Genomic DNA, 19,486 nt, shown 5'->3' with positions numbered 1-19,486 from the left:
CACCACGATGACAATAAATACCCAACATTAACGAAAGACTGCGCGTTTCTAACGCGTTTGTGCTAGCGCGTTACGGCCCGTGTAAGAAGCTGGTGTAAGACGCTGTGGCCTCTCTGCCTTACCCCCGTATTCATAAACGCTGATGGCGTCGGCAAACACGGTGCACGTTCCGGCATGTGTAAACGGCTGCGTAAGACGCTGTGGCCTCTCCCCCTTAGAGTACTGCACGTTTCTAACGCGTTTGTGCTAGCGTCCCCTTAAGCTGGAGATGGTGCAATTATAATGAAGGGCGCTGTTATAAAATAGGAATGACGTCACATATGGCGCGTGGCATTGGTGGAAGTCAATCGTTCGATTTAGTGCGGCGAGACTGGGCGAATTACACGGAAGATTCACGGTTTACCGATGATTCCCTCCGGAGCTTCGCCCACTCATCATCATGCACCCCGTGGAGATGCGGTGTTTTTTGGATTCTCCCACGTGAGCAGCTTTAAGTGTCCCTGCCGAACATTTTTTGGAGGGGTAACCACTTGCGACATTATAGTGCTGGGTAAAAAAAAAGAAGAAACTAGCCTAGTTTGCACTGGCGGCGCAACGCTAAAGAGACAACGGAGCTGATGGGCACCTAGCTAGTCCTGGCTTTTGGGCTAGGCTAAGCACTACGAAGTCATCCCCAGCATTTTCAGGAATTTATTTATTATTGATCGATTAGCTATTGATTGGCTATCGATGACTGAAAAAGCTTAAGTAGTCCGAACCAAGCTTAGCTAGACTTAGCCAGGCTCAGCTTCACTAGTTCACAAGGGTATGTGCCATTGCGCTTGGACCGTTCCTGCACCACCGTCAGGATCGGCCCACATTTTTTTGCGGACGAGCAACGGAATATCGGCCGGCTTAAACAGCTCCGCTGTTAAAAACCTTAGCAGCTGCGCGTTATCATTTTCGGTACGTCGACATGCGGTGAAGTTCGCTTGCGCGAGCAAGGCTCGATCGCAACTCACTCCGAGAGCCTATTGATGTTGAACAGGTGGTGCGTGGAACTGTCGAAAGCGGGCAGCGTCAGGATGATGTGCCATTTTGCTATATATTCCTTGAACTTGTCACGTATTTCCTGCAAGTAAACAAATAAGTCAATAAATAAATATCAAAAACATGTGAAGGCCAATCAGATGTTTGCAGATATGCAAGCACGTGAATGGATCGAAGCGAATGCAAGAAGGGTGCAGCAGCAAGCAACAACAACGCCACCCGAAGCACCTGCCGACATTCCAGAAGGAAGGCAATAGAACGATATTATAGGGAACCCAAAAGGTTAGTACTAAAATACTTTCTAATAGTCAAGTCCGCCTTTCGAAATTCTGTTTTCGTTAATTTCGCGGCACGCGGTTGATCGAAAGGAAAATAAAGGCCCTCAATGTTACGTGAATCTCGAGTAAACATTTCAACGTGTTTTCATGTATTTGGGCCCCTTGTGGGGCAGTAATCAAAACTTCAGCGTTTGTCCAAGTTCAGTTCTTGGCTCTTTTAGAATACAATGTGGTCAATCTCTAGCAATAAAGTGATTAACTAAGTACGGCCAGACGCCCTCAAAATCCACGACATCATGTCGAACTGGGGCTGAAGCTTCGTAGTGGCCTCGGATTTTGTATTTGCGTCTTTTCAATATTGTAGAGGCGCAATGCAGCTCAAGCTATTTTTATCCTAACTTTCCCGAAGGAGGGAAGAAGGAACTTGATGACATATGAAATACTAAAGTAAAACTCGGGAAAAAACAAACGAAAAACTCTACTACGAACAGAAAAAAAAAGACTGCACAGATCATGTCGCTTGTTTAGATCATACTTAAGTTTTAGACTGCCCTCTCTCGCAGCTATCTCAACGAACCGTAACCAAAACACTCGTCATATATAAACAAATACTTAACTCGCGATTTTTCTATGTCGAACGTCTGTCGGGAAAACTGGAATTAGGGCTAAAGAGCTTAAAGCATGCATAATTACGGCGACAGGTATTCTTTTTTAGAAACGCCATCGTTAAGGCGAGGCTTCTGGAGCGAGGGGCTCCAATTCCTTTTAGCTGGTGTAAGATTTTATTTGAACCAGCAGTGAATTCATTTGAACGCGAATTTTTCATTACGATAGTACTTCGCCCAGTGTTGTGCAATCGCTAAACAGACATGTGTCTTGACAGCCCTACAGGATTTTCCCGTAGAAGCAACCTCAATAATTGAATTCATAGATATTTCATGAACTCTATGTTAACCGAGTGTTTGATGCCAGGAGTACTTGAAAAATGAAATTCGCGCGCTCCGCGCATAGTAGTCCTTTTTTTAAAACCTTGTACACTAATTTTTACTTAACGCGGGTGCATTTGGGTTCCTTCGGCTGTTTTTTTCTATTATTTACATTTATTTCTTGTAGATCTGGAACGTTGGTTTTTTTGTGGCTTACGCGTGAGTATCAATGAAGGAATGATTAGTAAGAATTTCTCAACTGTGTATTGAGACAGCAAGCTCTAATGTAACCTGCCTTTCCATCTGTGTGCAGTTATTTAACACAACGAAAAAAAAAATTCACGCAGAAACTCCTCTGGGAGTTGTCTAAGTACGCGTAAGCATTGTGCCGCTTGCTCATCTTGATGCAACCTGATGTCATTATCAATGTTATGAAACTTGATCCGACTAGTATAAACCCTTATCAACCCCCACCGGTCATTATCAACCTTATCGAACATGGTCCGACCCTTATCAACTCTTATCGGTCATTATCAACCTGGATGTACAGCGAAGCTGTTGCAAAACCACCACTACATTTGCTGCGGGGGGTATGCAATGCGTTAATGATGGTTCTGAGGCTTTTTTTGAGCTTGTTCTTTATTGAACCGTATGGCTGTTCTGTGTGTTGTATATGTGATTTCAATGAACGCATACACTGTTCGCTTCACTTTTCTGAGCGCTAGTAGCCTTTACGGCCTTGCTTACGGGGGTATGAGCCATTGTTTAGGGGGGTATGACCCATTGCATTTGTCGGACGTGACGGACAGGATTCTCGTTGGGTAGGCATAGAAATGCTCACGCATTAAAAGCAGAAAGGGCTATACTCGGGTGAACAGCATGCGTCGATTTCACCGACCAAAGCCTGTCTCGTGGAATTAGGTAGCGAAACAAGTGACGCTTTGGCCTTACCCATAAGAAAGGATGTATTAATTTAGCCGTGTCCCACGTCCAGACCGAGTCCTGCGCTGACCTGGTGCCCGAAAAGAAGTCGACGACGATGCCGTCCAAGCCGTACGTCTTGACCCACTGCGAGATGCTGATCTTCATGTCCCTGTAGAGGTCCATCCGCTGTAGGAACTGCCAGTACCTCTCTACCGTCTCGTGCGGCCCACCAATGCCGAGCAGCAGCTTCAGCTTAGGGTTCCGCTTCTTCAGCTCGCTCAATTCACGGAAGGCGCCTTGTGGAGGAGAGTAAGAAAACATGCGGTTTACTCAAGTTTGACGAAACGAAAAAAGAAAGCGTTGATACTGGGCGTAACATTAAGAGACTTCAGGGAACTAGCGGACGTAGCCGATACTCTAGTTGAGATTGACCGGAAGAAATGGAGCTCGCCAGTCAGTGATTGTTAGCGTAGAGCGGATAACCAGTGGTTTGTTATAGTTGCAAATAGAGCGCGCGGGAAATGAACCGAAATGCCTTCGATATTATAAGGCATAAGGAGATTAGGAATACCGGCATAAAATGTATTCGATTGACACAAGAAAGAAGTAATTGGAAATTACTGGGAGTGGCTTTCCTCCTGCCACGGGCATAGAATCAGCCGCTTATGATTATCATGATGAATATTTGCCAAGGGATCAAGTGTGAGGCGTGCCAATGGATTGACAGATAGATAGACTCAGAAATCGAAAGATATATAGTATTGCATAATCAGGTCAAAAACAAAACGCAGCTGCAAAGGATGCTGTCAAAAAGGCAGTTACATGCGTGTCAAACCGAAAGCTCCCCGTATTCTCCAAGGAACACTAAATGTTATTTCAAACACCCCTTATTTCCCTCAATCTTGCGGCAAAATCAGAAATGTTTGAAAGGCACTTGTCTTATCGCAACACCTATATTGCAGATAGTAGAAAGTGAAGTTGGAACCCGCATGTCTGTAGGAATTGTCGTTTGAACGCAAGTGTTTTTTTTTCACATTTGTGCACCGTATACAATCCATGTCAGAAGCTTGCAGGGCGATGGTTGCGTCACAAAGTCGAATTTCTACTTAGTTCGGGCGCACAGCCACAAAACTACGGAAGTGCTAAGTTAATAGCAGCCACACGTTCCTACCATTTCTAAGCTATGTGAAAATTCAGCTTTAGACAGATCTTGCACTGCGTGAACTTTTGTCGTCGGTCGTTGAAACGAGCATCGTCTACTCATCAGTTCGGCTGACCAACGTGTGGTTGTGGTGACAATTAAGACTAAAATTAAATCCGTTAGAAATTAAATTCGAAAAGGGAAAAAGAGACAGAATAATGACTTACGATGTGGAGGTAGCATCCATATCGGATTGTAGAGGAATGATTTCGAGTAAGCCCGAGCCTCTGGGTCTGGATAAAAAGAAGACATAGTTTCCTGGTGATGAGCAATCTGGTGACAGTTTAAACATGACCGTTCGCTTCTTGTGGCAACGATAATAAGACAGAAGAAGACAAAGTATTCGAGTTAACTGCTGCATGCAATGCGACTACAGGTCGCGTTTTGTGCGTTACACGGACATTTTGATTGTCAGTGTGGTATCTATCAGAAATATGTGAACGTGCCGGAGTCCTTTAGACGCTGCGTCTACAATCGTGCGCGTCGAAACCACGCCTCCCATTCACAAGAGCTCCAGATTATTTTGATAGATAAAACACGTGGAATATACCTTGTCTCCTAGGTAACTTGTGCCTAAACTTAAAAAAAAATGAATGTACAGCCTAGCTGGACAGAAACAAGGTAATATTATTTGCCGTTGCTTGGAGCAAATCAGACTATTTTTTGTATTTCACAATTGCTGACGTAGTGATTACTACTTAACTACTCGTATTATGTTGGGAGCAAACGTGTCAATGAGAAAATTGTAGACCATCCTGAAAAATTCGCAATTCAGCTTTCTGTTGCGCAATACGCACTCCATAGAAGTTTTTTTTTTTGACAAACCTGAAAGAAAGACCGCGAAGTACAAAAAAAAAAAAAAAAACAGCCCATCCAACGAGTTAGGATCTGTGTACAGCGGAGCTTTGTGTGAGTGCAGAAAGAATCGAAACACGAGTTTGTGTTTATTGAATGTCCGCACGAAGTGACACGGAAGGCTTATTTCAGGCATTCTAGAAAGGCTAATGCAATACCGCCGATGCTGCGGACGCGCGAAGGCGAGCTTTCTGGTTCTTTTTTTAAGGCGAAGCACCTTAGGGCCGAGCGTTGTCCCCCCTCGTCGTCGTCGTCGCCGTCCGTAGCTCTGGTTTGCATGGAGTCCGCTAGGGGCGCTGCGGTACACAAGGGCGTTCGTTCCCGACGCACGCTCTCTTTCTCCCTTCAGCCCTGGATGATAATGGTCGCTTCTGATAACGGCGCGCCCGACTTGGATGAAAAGGCGAGAGTGGCGGCTCAACTGCAAGTGGAGTCGAGGGCTCGAAAACCCGCTGCAGCACGGCGACGCAGACAACAAGCGGACCCGGAGTCTAGGGCACGGGAAGCTGCAGCAAAACGGCAACGCCGGCAAGCGGACCTGGAGCTGAGGGCTCATGAAGCTGCAGCAGCACGGCAACGCCGGCATGCTGACCCGAAGCTGAGGGCTCGCAAAGCTGCAGCAGTACGGCAACGCCGGCAAGCGGACCCAGAGCTGATGGCTCGCGAAGCTCGCGCTTCAACCGAGCATCGGCGCCACCAACCTCAAGTAGAGAACGCTTCCAGCGTTTTGCCGCCGCTTCCCGCGCTCTCGCCGCCTCTGGGTACGCTTGCCGGCGTCGGGGGATACACGGTGGCCCGAATGATCCCCCGGTGCTTCGCCCACTAATCATCATTCACTTCGTGGATATGCGGTGTTCCTTTAGGGGCGAAGCTCCTTAGGGTGTGGGTCTGTCCCTCCTCTGTAGTATGTAGTAGTAGTAGTAGTAGTAGTCGTCGTAGTAGGTAGCCACGTCTACTTTTATGAAAAAAGAAATTCCGAAAGTTGTGTCCGTAGCGCGGAATCGAACCAGATAACCCTCGCTTCCGAACGCGCGGCGCTAACCACTACGCCATGAAGCGCACATGGACACACGCACCACGATGACAATAAATACCAAACATTAGCGAAAGACTGCGTTTCTAACGCGTTTGTGCTAGCGCGTTACGGCCCGTGTAAGAAGCTGGTGTAAGACGCTGTGGCCTCTCTGCCTTACCCCCGTATTCATAAACGCTCCTCGACTTGAACTTGACTTGCAGCGCGTTCGAAACGCGTTGAAGGCGGTGGCAAGTTGAAGTCGAGGAGCGTTTATGAATACGGGGGTTATATACTCTCTCAGCAGTCATGTGGTGGCGTCGGCAAACGCGGTGCACGTTCCGGCATGTGGAAACGGCTGCGTAAGACGCTGTGGCCTCTCCCCCTTACTAGAGAGTACTGCACGTTTCTAACGCGCTTGTGCTAGCGTACCCTTAAGCGGGAGATGGTGCAATTATAATGAAGGGCGCTGTTATAAAATAGGAATGACGTCACATATAGTGCGTGTCATTGGTGGGAGTCAATCGTTCGATTTAGTGCGGCGAGACTGGGCGAATTACACGGAATATTCACGGTTTACCGATGATTCCCTCCGGAGCTTCGCCCACTCATCATCATTCACCCCGTGGATATGCGGTGTTTTTTTTTTTTCGTTCCCCCCACGGTCGGCGCCGCCGCGGCCGCCGCTGCCGCAGCGGTGAAGGTGATGATGATGTATTGGCATCTCCTTTTAAACGAGGTGGTGAAATATGCTCGCCTAGCCTGCTTGGGTTACTCAGGTATGCCATCAAGTCAGGTATGCCATCAAGTATGGAAATCAAGTCGCCTGATTCCGCTCCTCAAAGCTGGCAAGTCGCCTTTGGACATTTCGTCATACCGTCCGATCGCGCTTGCAAGTTGTGTAGGCAAAGTAATGGAACGGATGGTTCTAACGCGACTGGAGTGGTACCTAGAGCACTATCAAATTTACCCAGACACGTTGACAGGATTCAGGCGCGGCCGTTCGTCTATAGACAACGTTGTCGATTTGGTAACGTATGTCGAATTCCAGAAGGCCTGTAAACGCTTGTCTGCTGCCTTGTTTCTAGACGTTAAAGGAGCTTACGACAACGTCACCCATGAAGCCATCCTTAAAGCGCTAGAAGTAATAGGACTTGGTGGCAAGACATACCTCTGGGTTCGCAGCTACCTACAGATGCGATCATTCTACGTGCTCACCGGGGATGGCCCGACACCCCAGTATTACAGTAGCCGCGGAGTCCCTCAAGGCGGAGTACTAAGCCCGACGCTTTTTAATCTGACCCTTATTGGACTAATCGAGAACCTGCCAAACACCGTTCGACTCTCTATCTACGCCGACGACATTTGTATCTGGACGTCGGGGGTGACACGGCTTCAGCTTCGCGCTCGGCTTCAGAAGGCGGCTTCATCGACATCATGCTACCTTCGTAAACAAGGACTGGAGGTGACGTGGGAAAAGTGCGCAGTGGTGGCATTTACGCGGAAGCCAATGTCTGCATACGGCATATCAATCAACCGACAAGTGATATCGTTCAGCAAGAGTCACAGGTTCTTGGGAGTTGTGATTGACAGAGATCTGTCCTGGACTCCTCACGTCAACCACGTGAAAAAGCGCCTGATGGCTATTTGTCATCTGTTCAAGTTGCTTGCAGGAAAGAACTGGGGGGTATCCACACAACCCATGTTACAGCTATACAGGGTGTTGTTTGTTGGGTTCCTCCGGTACAGCCTACCTGTTATATCCAACACCTGCAAAACTAATTTGCGTACAATTCAGAGCATTCAGGCGCAAGCTCTTAGGATATGCCTTGGAGTACCACGCAGTGCGTCAACGGCTGAAACTATCGCCATTGCTCAAGATTATTCTATCACAACGCACATCGCCATCGAGACAATGCGTGCACATGTCAGGCACATTGCCCGGACTCCTTGCCACCACCTCGCCGCTCTCACCGTGGAAAGACCCCACACGTCATATAGCACAACTGTCAGTGCATATCGTGCCTCGATTACATCGGGGTACGCACCTCCGGTCAGGCTGGTGTCTCCTCCATGGTGTTTGTGCCGCCCTGAAGTCCGACTTAGAATTCCAGGACTGCAGAAAAAGTCAGATTTATCACCGTCTGCACTAAAGCAATTGAGCTTACTTCTGTTGTACGAGAGATACAGCAGTCACGTGCACGTCTATACGGACGGATCAACTACATCGACCAGTTCTGGCGGTGCTGTGTTTATACCGACGAGAGGATTAACAATGCGATTCAAGACCTCACATGTCACGACGTCCACGGCTGCAGAGCTCACGGCTCTGCGCAGTGCACTTCAATTTATAGACGCAGAGAGTCCTGGCACATGGGCCGTGTTTTCCGACTCGAGACCGGCTTTACAAAGTATGCAGGCAGTTCTCCGACGTGGAGCTCACGAACAACTAACGTATGAAGTTGTCAAACTTCACCACGACGTCAAACAGAAAGGCCACGAAATTATTTTCCAATGGCTACCTGGCCATTGCGGGATCAGTGGAAACGATCTCGCTGACAAAGCTGCCCGAGAGTCACATCAAGAACAACACAGCGTTCCCATTCCTCTTTCCAGGACAGACGCTGGAAGGCAGCTTCGTCACCTGGCACGCAAGCTCTCTCTATCAGAGTGGAACACCCCAAACATAAGGCGCACGAGGCTACACGAATTGAACCCTTCGCTCCAACTCCGACCTCCACCCGGGATTCACCGACGTGAGGCATCGCTTCTATAGCGGCTGTGGTTGGGAGTGGCTTTCACGAAGGCGTACTGTGCTTTGATTGGAATGACCGAAAGTGCCACGTGCGACGACTGCGGCAGCGAAGAGAACATAGAACATGTATTGTGTCACTGCGTTCGATTTCAGTCGGAAAGACAAACTTTATCGAACGCATTGCGACGACTTGACGATCGACCGTTGTCTGTGCAGGTGCTCCTTGAACACCGTCCCCATCGCTCGTCAGCCCACAAAGCTGTGAAGGCACTGTTGTCTTACTTGAGGACGACTGGCCTATGTGAACGCCTTTGAATTGCTCAGGCCCTCCGCGTGCGTGCGCGAACTCACCGTGTCCTTCCTCCCCCTCCTCCTCTCTCTATCTCATCTTTCTATTCCCTCTTTCCCGTCCCCCAGAGTAGGGTAGCCAACCAGACGCATTTCTGGTTAACATCCCTGCCTTCTCTTTCTCTCCTCCTCCTCCTCCTCCTCCAGGTATGCCATCAATGCTTTTCCTTCCAGCATTCTTGTATATATCTCTTTAATCTTCTCTATCTACCTTGTACCGCTGCCTATGCCTCCAAGGGATCCGGTCGTATCAGTCTCCTGTCTGCTTTTTTTGCACCGATACTCTAAACCTATCTTGATTAACTCGACTGCTGGCCGGTTCATATATTCCCTCTACTTTAAATCCAAGCGCTTCTGGAAGTTGTACGTTACGTACTGGTCTCGCTAGGTGAATCCTTTCACATCTGATTAGGATGTGCTGAGTGGTCTCCGGATTTTTACTACAGCATACATATGCCTCATCTAATTGCGAGTATTTGCTCCGGTATGTTCTTGTCCTTAGGCAACCAGCTCGAGCCTCAAATAGCAAGACACTTCCCTTCATGCTGTTGTACAGATTTTCTATTCTAGTTTTTTTCCATTCTTGTAAATATTCATAGTCTTTTGTCTGCGTTCTTTGCATACAATTCAGTGTCTCTGTTTCTCTCAATTTATTTTTGATTACTCCTGCATGTCTATTTACACTTTCAACTGCCCATACTTGGTTGCCTACTTTCTTGACCTCTTCCTCTTTTGTGCGTCCACGCTTTTCAGGTATAGATACTTGTGCACTTAAGCGGCACATTTATTTTCATCCATGTTTCTGAGTTCTTCTTCGAAACTAACTTCGCTCTGCGCTTCTCTGACTTCAAACGAGGGCCAATCCATGCCCACTTGCACTGCCTCATTTGTGGTTTTGCCTGTGGGCTCCCAAAGCCAACCGGCCCACCGATCTTTGTTTAACTTTCAACCCCGACAATGTATCCTATTTTAGGCACAGAAGTGCATTTGCGAACGTCAGTGGTGGCACCATGACTCATTTCCAGATTCCGTGCACTACCTCATATTTACTGCTGCCTTAAAGTGCCCCATGTTTCATTATTGCTGCATTGCTCTTCCCTTTTATTTTCAGATATCAAATTTTATTCAGCGGATGCGCGGCGGCAAGCGCCATCTCGTGGTGCTGCCGGGAACCCGGCGGCGCGTGCGGCGCTCGTATTCCGCTGTGATTGGCTGGCTTATTTGGGAAGAGTACAGCCAGGCTGCAGCACTCACGGTCACGAAACACCGGCAAGGTTCGCAAAGAGCCGCGCGACTGTTTGCGAGGCACGCATATACTGGGTGTATTCGTTCGCATGGATATACTAGGATATAGCCAGTATATCCGTTCGTTTTACATACATTACTGTTCTTACATATTACCGTTGCTGTTCCTTTTTATTTCGCTTGTTTTGCTGCCCCGAATGTTCCGCAGGTACTGATATATAGTTTGTTTGTTTCACTGTGAGCAAGCCTCCCCCCCCCCCCCCCCCACTGTAATGCCTAAATGGTACAAATAAATAAATAAATAAATAAATAAATAAATAAATAAATAAATAAATAAATAAATAAATAAATATCCTGTTCACGGGCTATCCGATGACTCAATATGGATGTGTGCCACTACTACAAGAGGCAGTAACTCAACACACGCTGAGTGTAACAAGAGCGTGACGTCTTTACCTAGCTTGAGCTCCTTCTCGGTCAGCTTTACCGCGCCGGTCTGGTTGTCGATGGTTACGTGTGAATAGATGACCGCATCGCACAGCTCGGCGGGAATGTCCTTGGCGCTGAAGTTGTACGGCGCCGGCCGAAAGCGGGAGAAGGCGTCCCAGACGCAGAACGTGTAGAACGTGGGTTTCTTCGCAGCAGCTGCGGCGGCTGCAAACGAAAAGCAGCGTAAGTTTGCTGAGTCACGCACCACACTGCCACAACGCATGTCTCCCGCCGAGGATGAGCACGACGTTGCCGGTTCGATTCCCAGCCATTGCGGCTGCGTTCCGAAGGAATGTGTAGAGGTTAAGTATCTCAACCAACTCCCATAGACTACAAATCAACCAAATAATCTGTGCATTGTAGCCCATCTACAAAACAAAGGTACTAAAGGTTGCACTACACGAAATAATGAACACCGGGCGGCACCAGCATTTTGTTAAGATCCAGGTAAACAGCGACTTCGTTACTGTCTGCCTTCACATTTAAGAAGCTACGGAAATGGGAATTTTGACTTATCCGTCTCTACTTATCGGGAAATGTTCAATACATATGCCCAGCAGTGTGCCGCGTTTGACTAGTTCGTGTTGCATGGCTTCTGAAACGTCAGACAGTGCAGCAACAAATAGGAATGGAGATGACACAAGCCTTCAGTAAGACCAGTGGTTAGTATTGCAACAAGTCAAGATTTACAGCGTGCACGGCCCGACGCATATGCGTAGAAACTGCGTGATCAACGAAATATAAAGTTTTTCAAAATGCGTCAAGAGAGGGAGGCCGGGAATAAAATGGATGTAACGACAGTGACAGTTGTTAATTCATAGCGCTCATCAATTCTTTTATAACTGTTTGCCATAATTGCGTGTTCATTCACTCTGATATAGTGCACAATATGCTGTATAGCGATTTAGTTGCACATATTATATGCATTCACCGTTCCAAACTATTTATATCTGAACTCGCCAAGCTGTTCAGATAGCTTTTTATTATGCCGACGGTCTAGGCAAATTCAGACCATCGATGCCGCCGCCGCCGTGATGTCGCGCTATCGACGGCGCATGCGCGAACCGAGCTGGAACGATTACAGTGAGTCCAGAGACATGCAGTGCATTTGGCTGCAGAGACGACAAAGCGAAGTGAATTCACCATCAACGTTCCGCTAGCTCGGCTCGGTGGATACATAGCAGGACTGCATTCGGCCTGCGGCCTCTGGCATGCATGTTGTGCGCAGGCTCACCGTTGGCCCACTAGCGTTCCTGTTGAGCTGCTGTGTGTATGATCATTGGGGGCTATTCTGCAAGCGTCCAACTAGTGGACAAGTCCATTTCGTCTGCTGCTGAAGTGCTGATGGGCTGAAAACGCCTGTTCCTTCCTGAAGCGTACCCCAGCCAATCAGAACTTGTGTAGATGACGAAATGGACATGTCCAATAGGTAGCCACTTACACAACCCCCCTCCCACTGGGCGCCGACTAACGCGACACTTTTCCCGTCGGTTTCATCTCGTGCACAATCGAGATGCCACGCCTCCAATGCCAGCGCCCGTCAATACGCCACCTTTGTGGGAGGCCTCTTAGCTACCATGGTGCAGATGCTCTGGTGTGCTTATTTCACATGAAGCTGTAAGTCATATTATAGTTCACTGGGCGCTGGCTAACCCCGACGGTTTTCATATGTTTCATCTCGTGCACAAGTGAGGTGTCACGCCTCCAATGCTGGTGCTCCTCGCCAGGCCAGCGTTGTGAGATGCATGTTAGCTGTCAGGCCGTAGTTGCTTCTGCCCAGCAGCAGTGTTGCCTTTTATGCTGCGTCGCTCCATCATCTAGCTCACACCCGCGTATAGCTAAAACACACTCCCAGGAGTTCAAGCCCAACGCTAGATCTTCCTATCGCTGTAAATGCTTCGCGCTTAGGATGAAACTGCAAACATTTTTTTCAAGGACCTCCCTATGCGTATTTCTGCACAGAGCGAAAAGAAATGTTATGTTATTTAATTTGAAAGTTGCAAAAGGATGACGAAAATCTGCATTAGTTCTAGGTTTTATTGTGTGCACTGTGTTTGCGAAAATACAGATGATCATAAACAATCCGGAGTTGTCTACTATAATGCTCCTGAGATGTAGTCAAGAGCAACCTTGGGACGAAAAGTACCCAGTGGGGAACTAGGCAAGCCATTATCAAACCCAATGAAGAAGTATAAAGGGCTCCGAAGAACCTTTCCCTTGTAACGTGCCGCGCCTTTGTCCACAAGGCCTTCTGTTCTCGTCGTCTTTGCTAGCACGCTGCACAATATAGGCGTGTCCTCGCTCCATATACGAAACGCGCTGGGACATTTCCGAAAATATTATAAAGCTGCAAATGCGCACAAACGAAGTCCACCAGGTCTGACCCAAGGGCCGGGATAAAGTAAAACTATTCAAATCTGATTTTACTTCAAATGCACTATTAGACCTCCGTGACAGGGCATAATGGATCGGGTCCCGCCCACATGGGTGGGCGCCACGCCCATATTTGCGTCGAACGAGCTATTCTGCCCCATCACGGAGGTCTAATGGTGGATTTAAAATAAAAATTCCGTCTCCATTCTACTCTGTGAAAGTTGATGTACAGCGAAGCTGTTGCGATCGTTAGACAAGCAAAACCGACGTTAGGCAACGTCGGTCGTGTTAATCGCATTATTAGTGTTCACCACTGCGAGCTGACACAGCACCAGCAATGAGGGAATTAGAAGGTGAAAACTATACAATAATTCTCACCACCTTGGTGCGCACTCGGATATCTGACACGAAAGTTTAGCAGCTATGGCTATTGAAGTTTATTTCATGCAGTTTTCCTGTCGTCTGAAGCAGCCATCATCGTGTTTACTTGCTACAGAATGTCTCCCAAACAAAAAACTTTGTTTGTCCATATCAGGGATTCCATCTTCTCCCGTAGTGGTGAGGGTGGGCGCCATGAGGACGAACCAGCACCCGTAAGGGTGTAAAAAGTCTTTACTGTGAGCATGCATCTTTCAAGCACACTCTAAACACCGTTTGTTGTGAACGAATATAATGCGCAAGAAATTCTGCGTTACTGCTCGAACTCGAAATGAAATACAGGACAATTCCTTTCGGAGACATAGCTCTCGACCGACTGTGATAGGAGCACAACAGCTCTACCGCCTGCTCGGACAAGTGGTTTTCAATGGACACAGGGCGTGTGACAGAATATGTCAGATAAGGGCTCCAGGAACAGTAAAGAAAAGATTGAAATCAGTGAATGGGTAAATCACAATTTCTGAAATGTGCCAAAGTTCCTTGAGCGAAAGGAGAAGGTCCCGCATGATATGATCATAAAGGTTTGAGAGTATTGCATCGTGGAGGGTGGGACATCATTCGATGTAACAAAATGACGTATGAGCGTTGCCTTTGTTATACGAAAAAAAAAGCTAACCTTATACATTATCTCGGCAACGCACTACGTTACATTGATAACGTAGTGTCTGGTATTAGAGAAAACAGAGGGAAAACTTGAATTTCGCGCAGAAATAAGAAACCCTAGACGAAAATTTGGCATCGTGACACGCTTTTCCTCTTTCCTTGCGTGTACGGATTGTTTTTGTGGTACGCTGTGTTTACTTGGGTCGTTTTCAGTTACTTGGCCGCGCCAGAATACTGTTTTCGCTAATCATTAAACGATTACTTAAATTTCAATGGTTCCTTTGGCAACCCTGCATCTGTTATATTTAACTTTGGCAGCAGTTTTATGTATTAGGAGAAGAGTCTAAAGGGGTTATCTAATGGAAGTTACCACTGGAGATCAGTGTTTATTGAATAAATAATGTTCACGGAGCAACGGCCTGTTAGTGTTTCGGCAGTTTCTGTAGCTATTGAACATTCTGCATTGTGTTCACTTTACGCAAATATTTGTTTCCATTGGCAAGCTACGGAGAGGATATTTCGTTGTACGGTTAGAAACAAAATTTCTCCCGCTCACAAAAAATCACTGTATACACTTAACTTAGGCAGCGATAATTTCTTTGTGTACTGGCATTTTATGTCGCTATCAGTGGAAAGTGTTCTCAGGAACATTGCTCACTGCACCGTGTGGAGTGACCAGCGAGAGGTTTTAGAAATTTTCATTCCTTAAGAGTGAAAGTTGTTCACGTTTTCTTAAAATATTTGAGTCCTATGACTCGTAAAGAAACGCCAAAGGGAAAAAGGAAAATGAAGCAATGCCGTGAACACAACTTTTCAGATCTCGACTATTACTTGCATCTTGTAGAATTTGTAGCTGAAGAAATGTAGTGGAAAGTAGAGTTGTGAGAAAAATTCCACTTGATTTCATTCGTAGTCATTGAAATTGTGGCATGGCCTACCTAGTTCACTTAAAACGTACCATGACAGCAAACGGCGACGTACGTGACCACGACGAAATCAGGGCTTTAGACGAAGACCTGTAACAAGGGAGACAATGACGAGTTCAGGTAGCATCGCTCAGATCAAATCCGGTCAATAGGAAGACACGACTCTCAAAATGGGCTGACCCATGTCGCATGACTTGCCCAAGACTAACCCAAAGCAAGCTGAGCATTTTTGTTAAAAAACGTGTTCGTCTCCTCTTGTATGAAGATATGTATAGGTTAGAATTTTGTATAGGTTGGAGATCACAGGGAGACGCCTTCATCCTGCAGTGGACATAGAAATAGGCTGAGGATTATGATGATGATGAAGAGGTCAGGATTTTATGCACCGTTGTGAGAGATTACTGATTCTAAAGAAATAGCAGAGAAGTTGTAAAAAAAAAACTGTCAGCCCTTCCACTGGGATGGAGATGGAAGACCAGCGGTACTACGGTGAGAATTATGTATTTCCAATTATCACTAATTAGATGTGATGGTGTAATTGGCTATTTGAACTATAAAAGAATGAGAAATGTATATGATTCGGTGGTTTTCATTTATTTAGAGATCACAGGGACCATGGCCTTATTATGGTCGCTATGGTACACCGCCGTAGGGTGTACGGCAAAGGTTGGCCTTCATAAACACGTCACCAACGCCGCGTGCATTCGGTGCGAACGCGGGCAAAACGACGCCGCCGTCGACAACAGTTGTGCGCGTTGTTTGTGTGACCGCACACAACCGCTGCCAAAACGCTGGCTACGTGACGGATCGGGTGAACGCCGTTATCGACACTGTTAGGGGAGAGGCGGGCGAAAGCCCAGAGAGAGTTGTCGCAACGTCACCTAGACAGCCACCTAGACGTCCAGGTGGCTCGATGCCCTCCTCGCCCACCACTCCCCTTCCACTGGGAAGTCGCGTTTGCTCTCCGCCGTGCGTTCGCTACCAGTGAAAGCGCGCGTCCCTCGCCCTTGCACGCTTTCACTCGTACATACAGCATACGGCCAATGAGAGTTTTTTAGATGCGAAGCAGCTAGTGGTCGGGGCTATGTCACTCCCTCCCTCCGTCCGCCGGGCGGCGTCCACACCCGCACTGCGCATGGGCATCCTCCTCCCCCTCCTCTCCTTGTATGTATATGTATAGTATATGTACGCCAAGCTCCGGCTTCCGGAAGCAGAAGCAGAACCGGAAGCAGAAGCCGGCTTCCGGTTCCGCTTCCGTTTCCACTTCCGGCTCCGGAAGCCAGCTTCCGGCTTCCGGAGAACGCTTCCGGCGTTTGGCCCGAATGATCCCCTGGTGCTTCGCCCACTCATAATTATTCACTTCGTCCTCTCATTCTCCTCCCGCAACGCCGCGATGAGTGCCACGGACAGCGCCAGCGTCAACGCCAGTGTCAGCGCCGTGGACAGCGCCGCGGCGAAGAGGGCTTGAGCCGCTGCAACGGAACGGCAGCGGCGACAGGCCGATCTGAAAACTAATGGGAACTTGAGTCGACCCCATGGCTGCTTCGCATACTACTCAGGGTTACCCTACGGGAAGGTGGTGTAATTTTTTTTCTATTGCCGGACGCGGCCACCGAAGAGTGAGGCCCTTAACAGCTTCGCTGTAAAAAATCACCGCCCTTCCACTCCGTGAAGATGGCCGAAAAGCGAAGCTGTGTTAGCTATTGCGAGTGCTACGAGTGTTACGTGTGCATGTGTAGCACGTGATGCAATTGCGTAAAGAAAAGTGAACACAGATATAGAACAGGAAGTTATATTATATTGAAACGTTGCGAGGCGAGAAGAGGCAGCGACTTCCGACGCTACTCGAAGAGTGTCCAGTTCTCTGGTCGAAACCTGCCCAGACGCCGCCAGAGGCATCGGCTGCAGTCACGGACACCGCACGCGTTCGACGCGAACGCGGAGAAACGCGGACGGCGTCGGCAGCAGCTCTACGCGTCCCGCGTTATCCGAAAGGGCGCGCCGCACAGAAACACCTTCTCTTATCGCCTCTCCTCCTCGCACCCAGTGCGGCCTCTCATTGGTCGCCTCCTCCCCCCAGCCAGTTACCTCAGCGCGCGCCCTCTCATCGGTCGCCTCCTTCCCCAGCGTGCCCCTCATCCTCTGCTGGTCACGTCATCTGCCCTCACCCCGCGCGGTTCTCATCCTCTCCTGTTCACGTGACCTGCGTGACACCGGACAGACGGGGAAGGCTGGAATAAGAACTGCTCCGTTGTTAAAACTGGCTATACAAATTTTGATTTGGTTTGCTACAAATTTGCATGCTGAGCCAAACAATAGTGGTGACTGGACGTCTGTACTGCTAGTTTTGAACCTGTGTTATGCTCAAATTACCATCCCATTTCCGGACACCTGGAAAATCAGGCATGCCAAAAGGCTCATAGATATAAACATTATTACCACATAACTCATTTGTATTAAAAACCTTAGAACCTAAATAATCCCTACGAAACTGAAAGAGCCACTGAATAATTTTACACATGACTCGATGAAATCAGCAAACCAAAAACCTAATAATAACCTGATAATAATAGTGTGAACTGACCGCCTTCACACCACCGACTTGTCACTGCTCATGACATGGCATAACCACTTGGGCTGTCAAGCGTAAATTGAAATTAAAGTGCTCACCTGTACGCCATGGCTACGTTCAAGATAATGAAGCGTCCTTCTCAGCAAGACTAGAGAGACATCGTTTAGTGCCGAACTGCTGTACGCACAATCGGCCGGAATACGTCGTTTTGTTTCAAGCGGTCGTTCGCAATGCTCGCATGCCGCATCAATCACAATTATTCCATTCTCTTATCAGCACTTTATCGTGTCCTCGTTTAGCGAAAGGTGATGGGGCGAGATCGTCAATTCAGCAAGTTTACAACTTCATGTGCTTATCTGTGACGCTGCCGGTTATCAAGGAATCAACGTGGCATCTTAGAAGAGTAATCAAGGCTAGAATTTTTTTGTCTCTGCGTCCATCCTTTTTATTACATTGTGTTGTGTTTCTCCTATCAACTTGTCCTCCTCAGCTTCAAGCTCATCATATGAGTGTCTGACTGCGATCATTTTTGATTTCTCTTTTATAGAATATAAATGATGGACATGTTGTACATGTCAAACTTAGTAAATGTATATTATTTTCATGAGTGCAACCTTCCCCTCACGCAATGCCTTTTCTAGGGCCTGTGAGGCATTATAAATGAATAAATAAATAAATAGCTTGATTGCGAGGCAAGCTTAGAGCATCAATGCTATGTCACATTTAAAGTCCACAAAGTATGAAAGAATATGCAATAAAGGTATACCCACAACGCAAATTTGCAATGAAAGTCAAATAAGAAAAAGGAAACAATGAAGTGTAAGGTCTGCAGTGAGACTTAAGGCTCGCTGTTTTTGGTTAAGATAACCAACGCATTTATGCGAACCGTGGTCTCATAAGCCATGCTAGAATGACAAGGCAAGAGAAGACAGGCTGGTAGGCGTAATATTTGGCGTTCACAGGCGATAACATGAAAAATAATTTAATTATTTTATAGAACAACCGCGTGCGTCTGTCATTTCTTCGTCGTTGCTATAGTTGCTATAGCAACGACGCCTGCTTGCCTATCCGTTTTGTCGTCTGCTCCACTCATGCCCCGACGCCTGTAGCGCGCATGGCTGGCATACAAGGACGTTGAAATTTCAACCTCCTTGCTGGGCACACCGCCATGCACGACGCGTCTCCTCCTCATCCACAAACGGTGCTGCAACAGTTCCAGGCGGCCACAAACTACTTTATCAGACACTTTAACAGGCAATGGTGTCACGCTTCCGCCGTTTCACACTTTAGTCGTGACAAAGTGTCTTCCGAGTTTTTGTTACCATCCTTCGGTCACGCCGACGGACTTCCACTTAGTGTGGCATATGTTTTCGCATGAAAAGAAACAAGACGAAGAAACAGACGTGCACACAACCAGAAAACATCTTGACGACTTTTACAGCGACGCAGTATTTGACAAGGATCCCGGGATTTCTCCGTCGAAAGAACAGTCGCCAGAAGACCACACCACGA

At 47.6% G+C, this 19,486-nt stretch overlaps 1 protein-coding gene across 1 annotated transcript in view; it reads right to left on the bottom strand.

Annotated features, from left to right (window-relative positions):
- LOC119458856 (uncharacterized) overlaps positions 1–18,212 on the bottom strand; it is a 62,627-nt gene extending 44,415 nt beyond the window's left edge. The window contains exons 1-6 of the mRNA XM_049671475.1: positions 18,073–18,212; positions 15,435–15,492; positions 11,030–11,227; positions 4,526–4,591; positions 3,185–3,453; positions 1,002–1,111 (exon numbers count right to left, since the gene is read on the bottom strand). Of these exons, the coding sequence (XP_049527432.1) occupies positions 1,002–1,111; positions 3,185–3,453; positions 4,526–4,541 (395 nt within the window). The 5' untranslated portion in view covers positions 4,542–4,591; positions 11,030–11,227; positions 15,435–15,492; positions 18,073–18,212. The remainder of the gene's footprint in view (positions 1–1,001; positions 1,112–3,184; positions 3,454–4,525; positions 4,592–11,029; positions 11,228–15,434; positions 15,493–18,072) is intronic.
- Between the last annotated feature and the right edge of the window lie 1,274 nt (positions 18,213–19,486).

The sequence above is a fragment of the Dermacentor silvarum genome, chromosome 7, assembly GCF_013339745.2.
Source record: "Dermacentor silvarum isolate Dsil-2018 chromosome 7, BIME_Dsil_1.4, whole genome shotgun sequence".
NCBI lineage: Eukaryota > Metazoa > Arthropoda > Arachnida > Ixodida > Ixodidae > Dermacentor > Dermacentor silvarum.
This window is presented reverse-complemented; position numbering and strand designations above follow the sequence as displayed.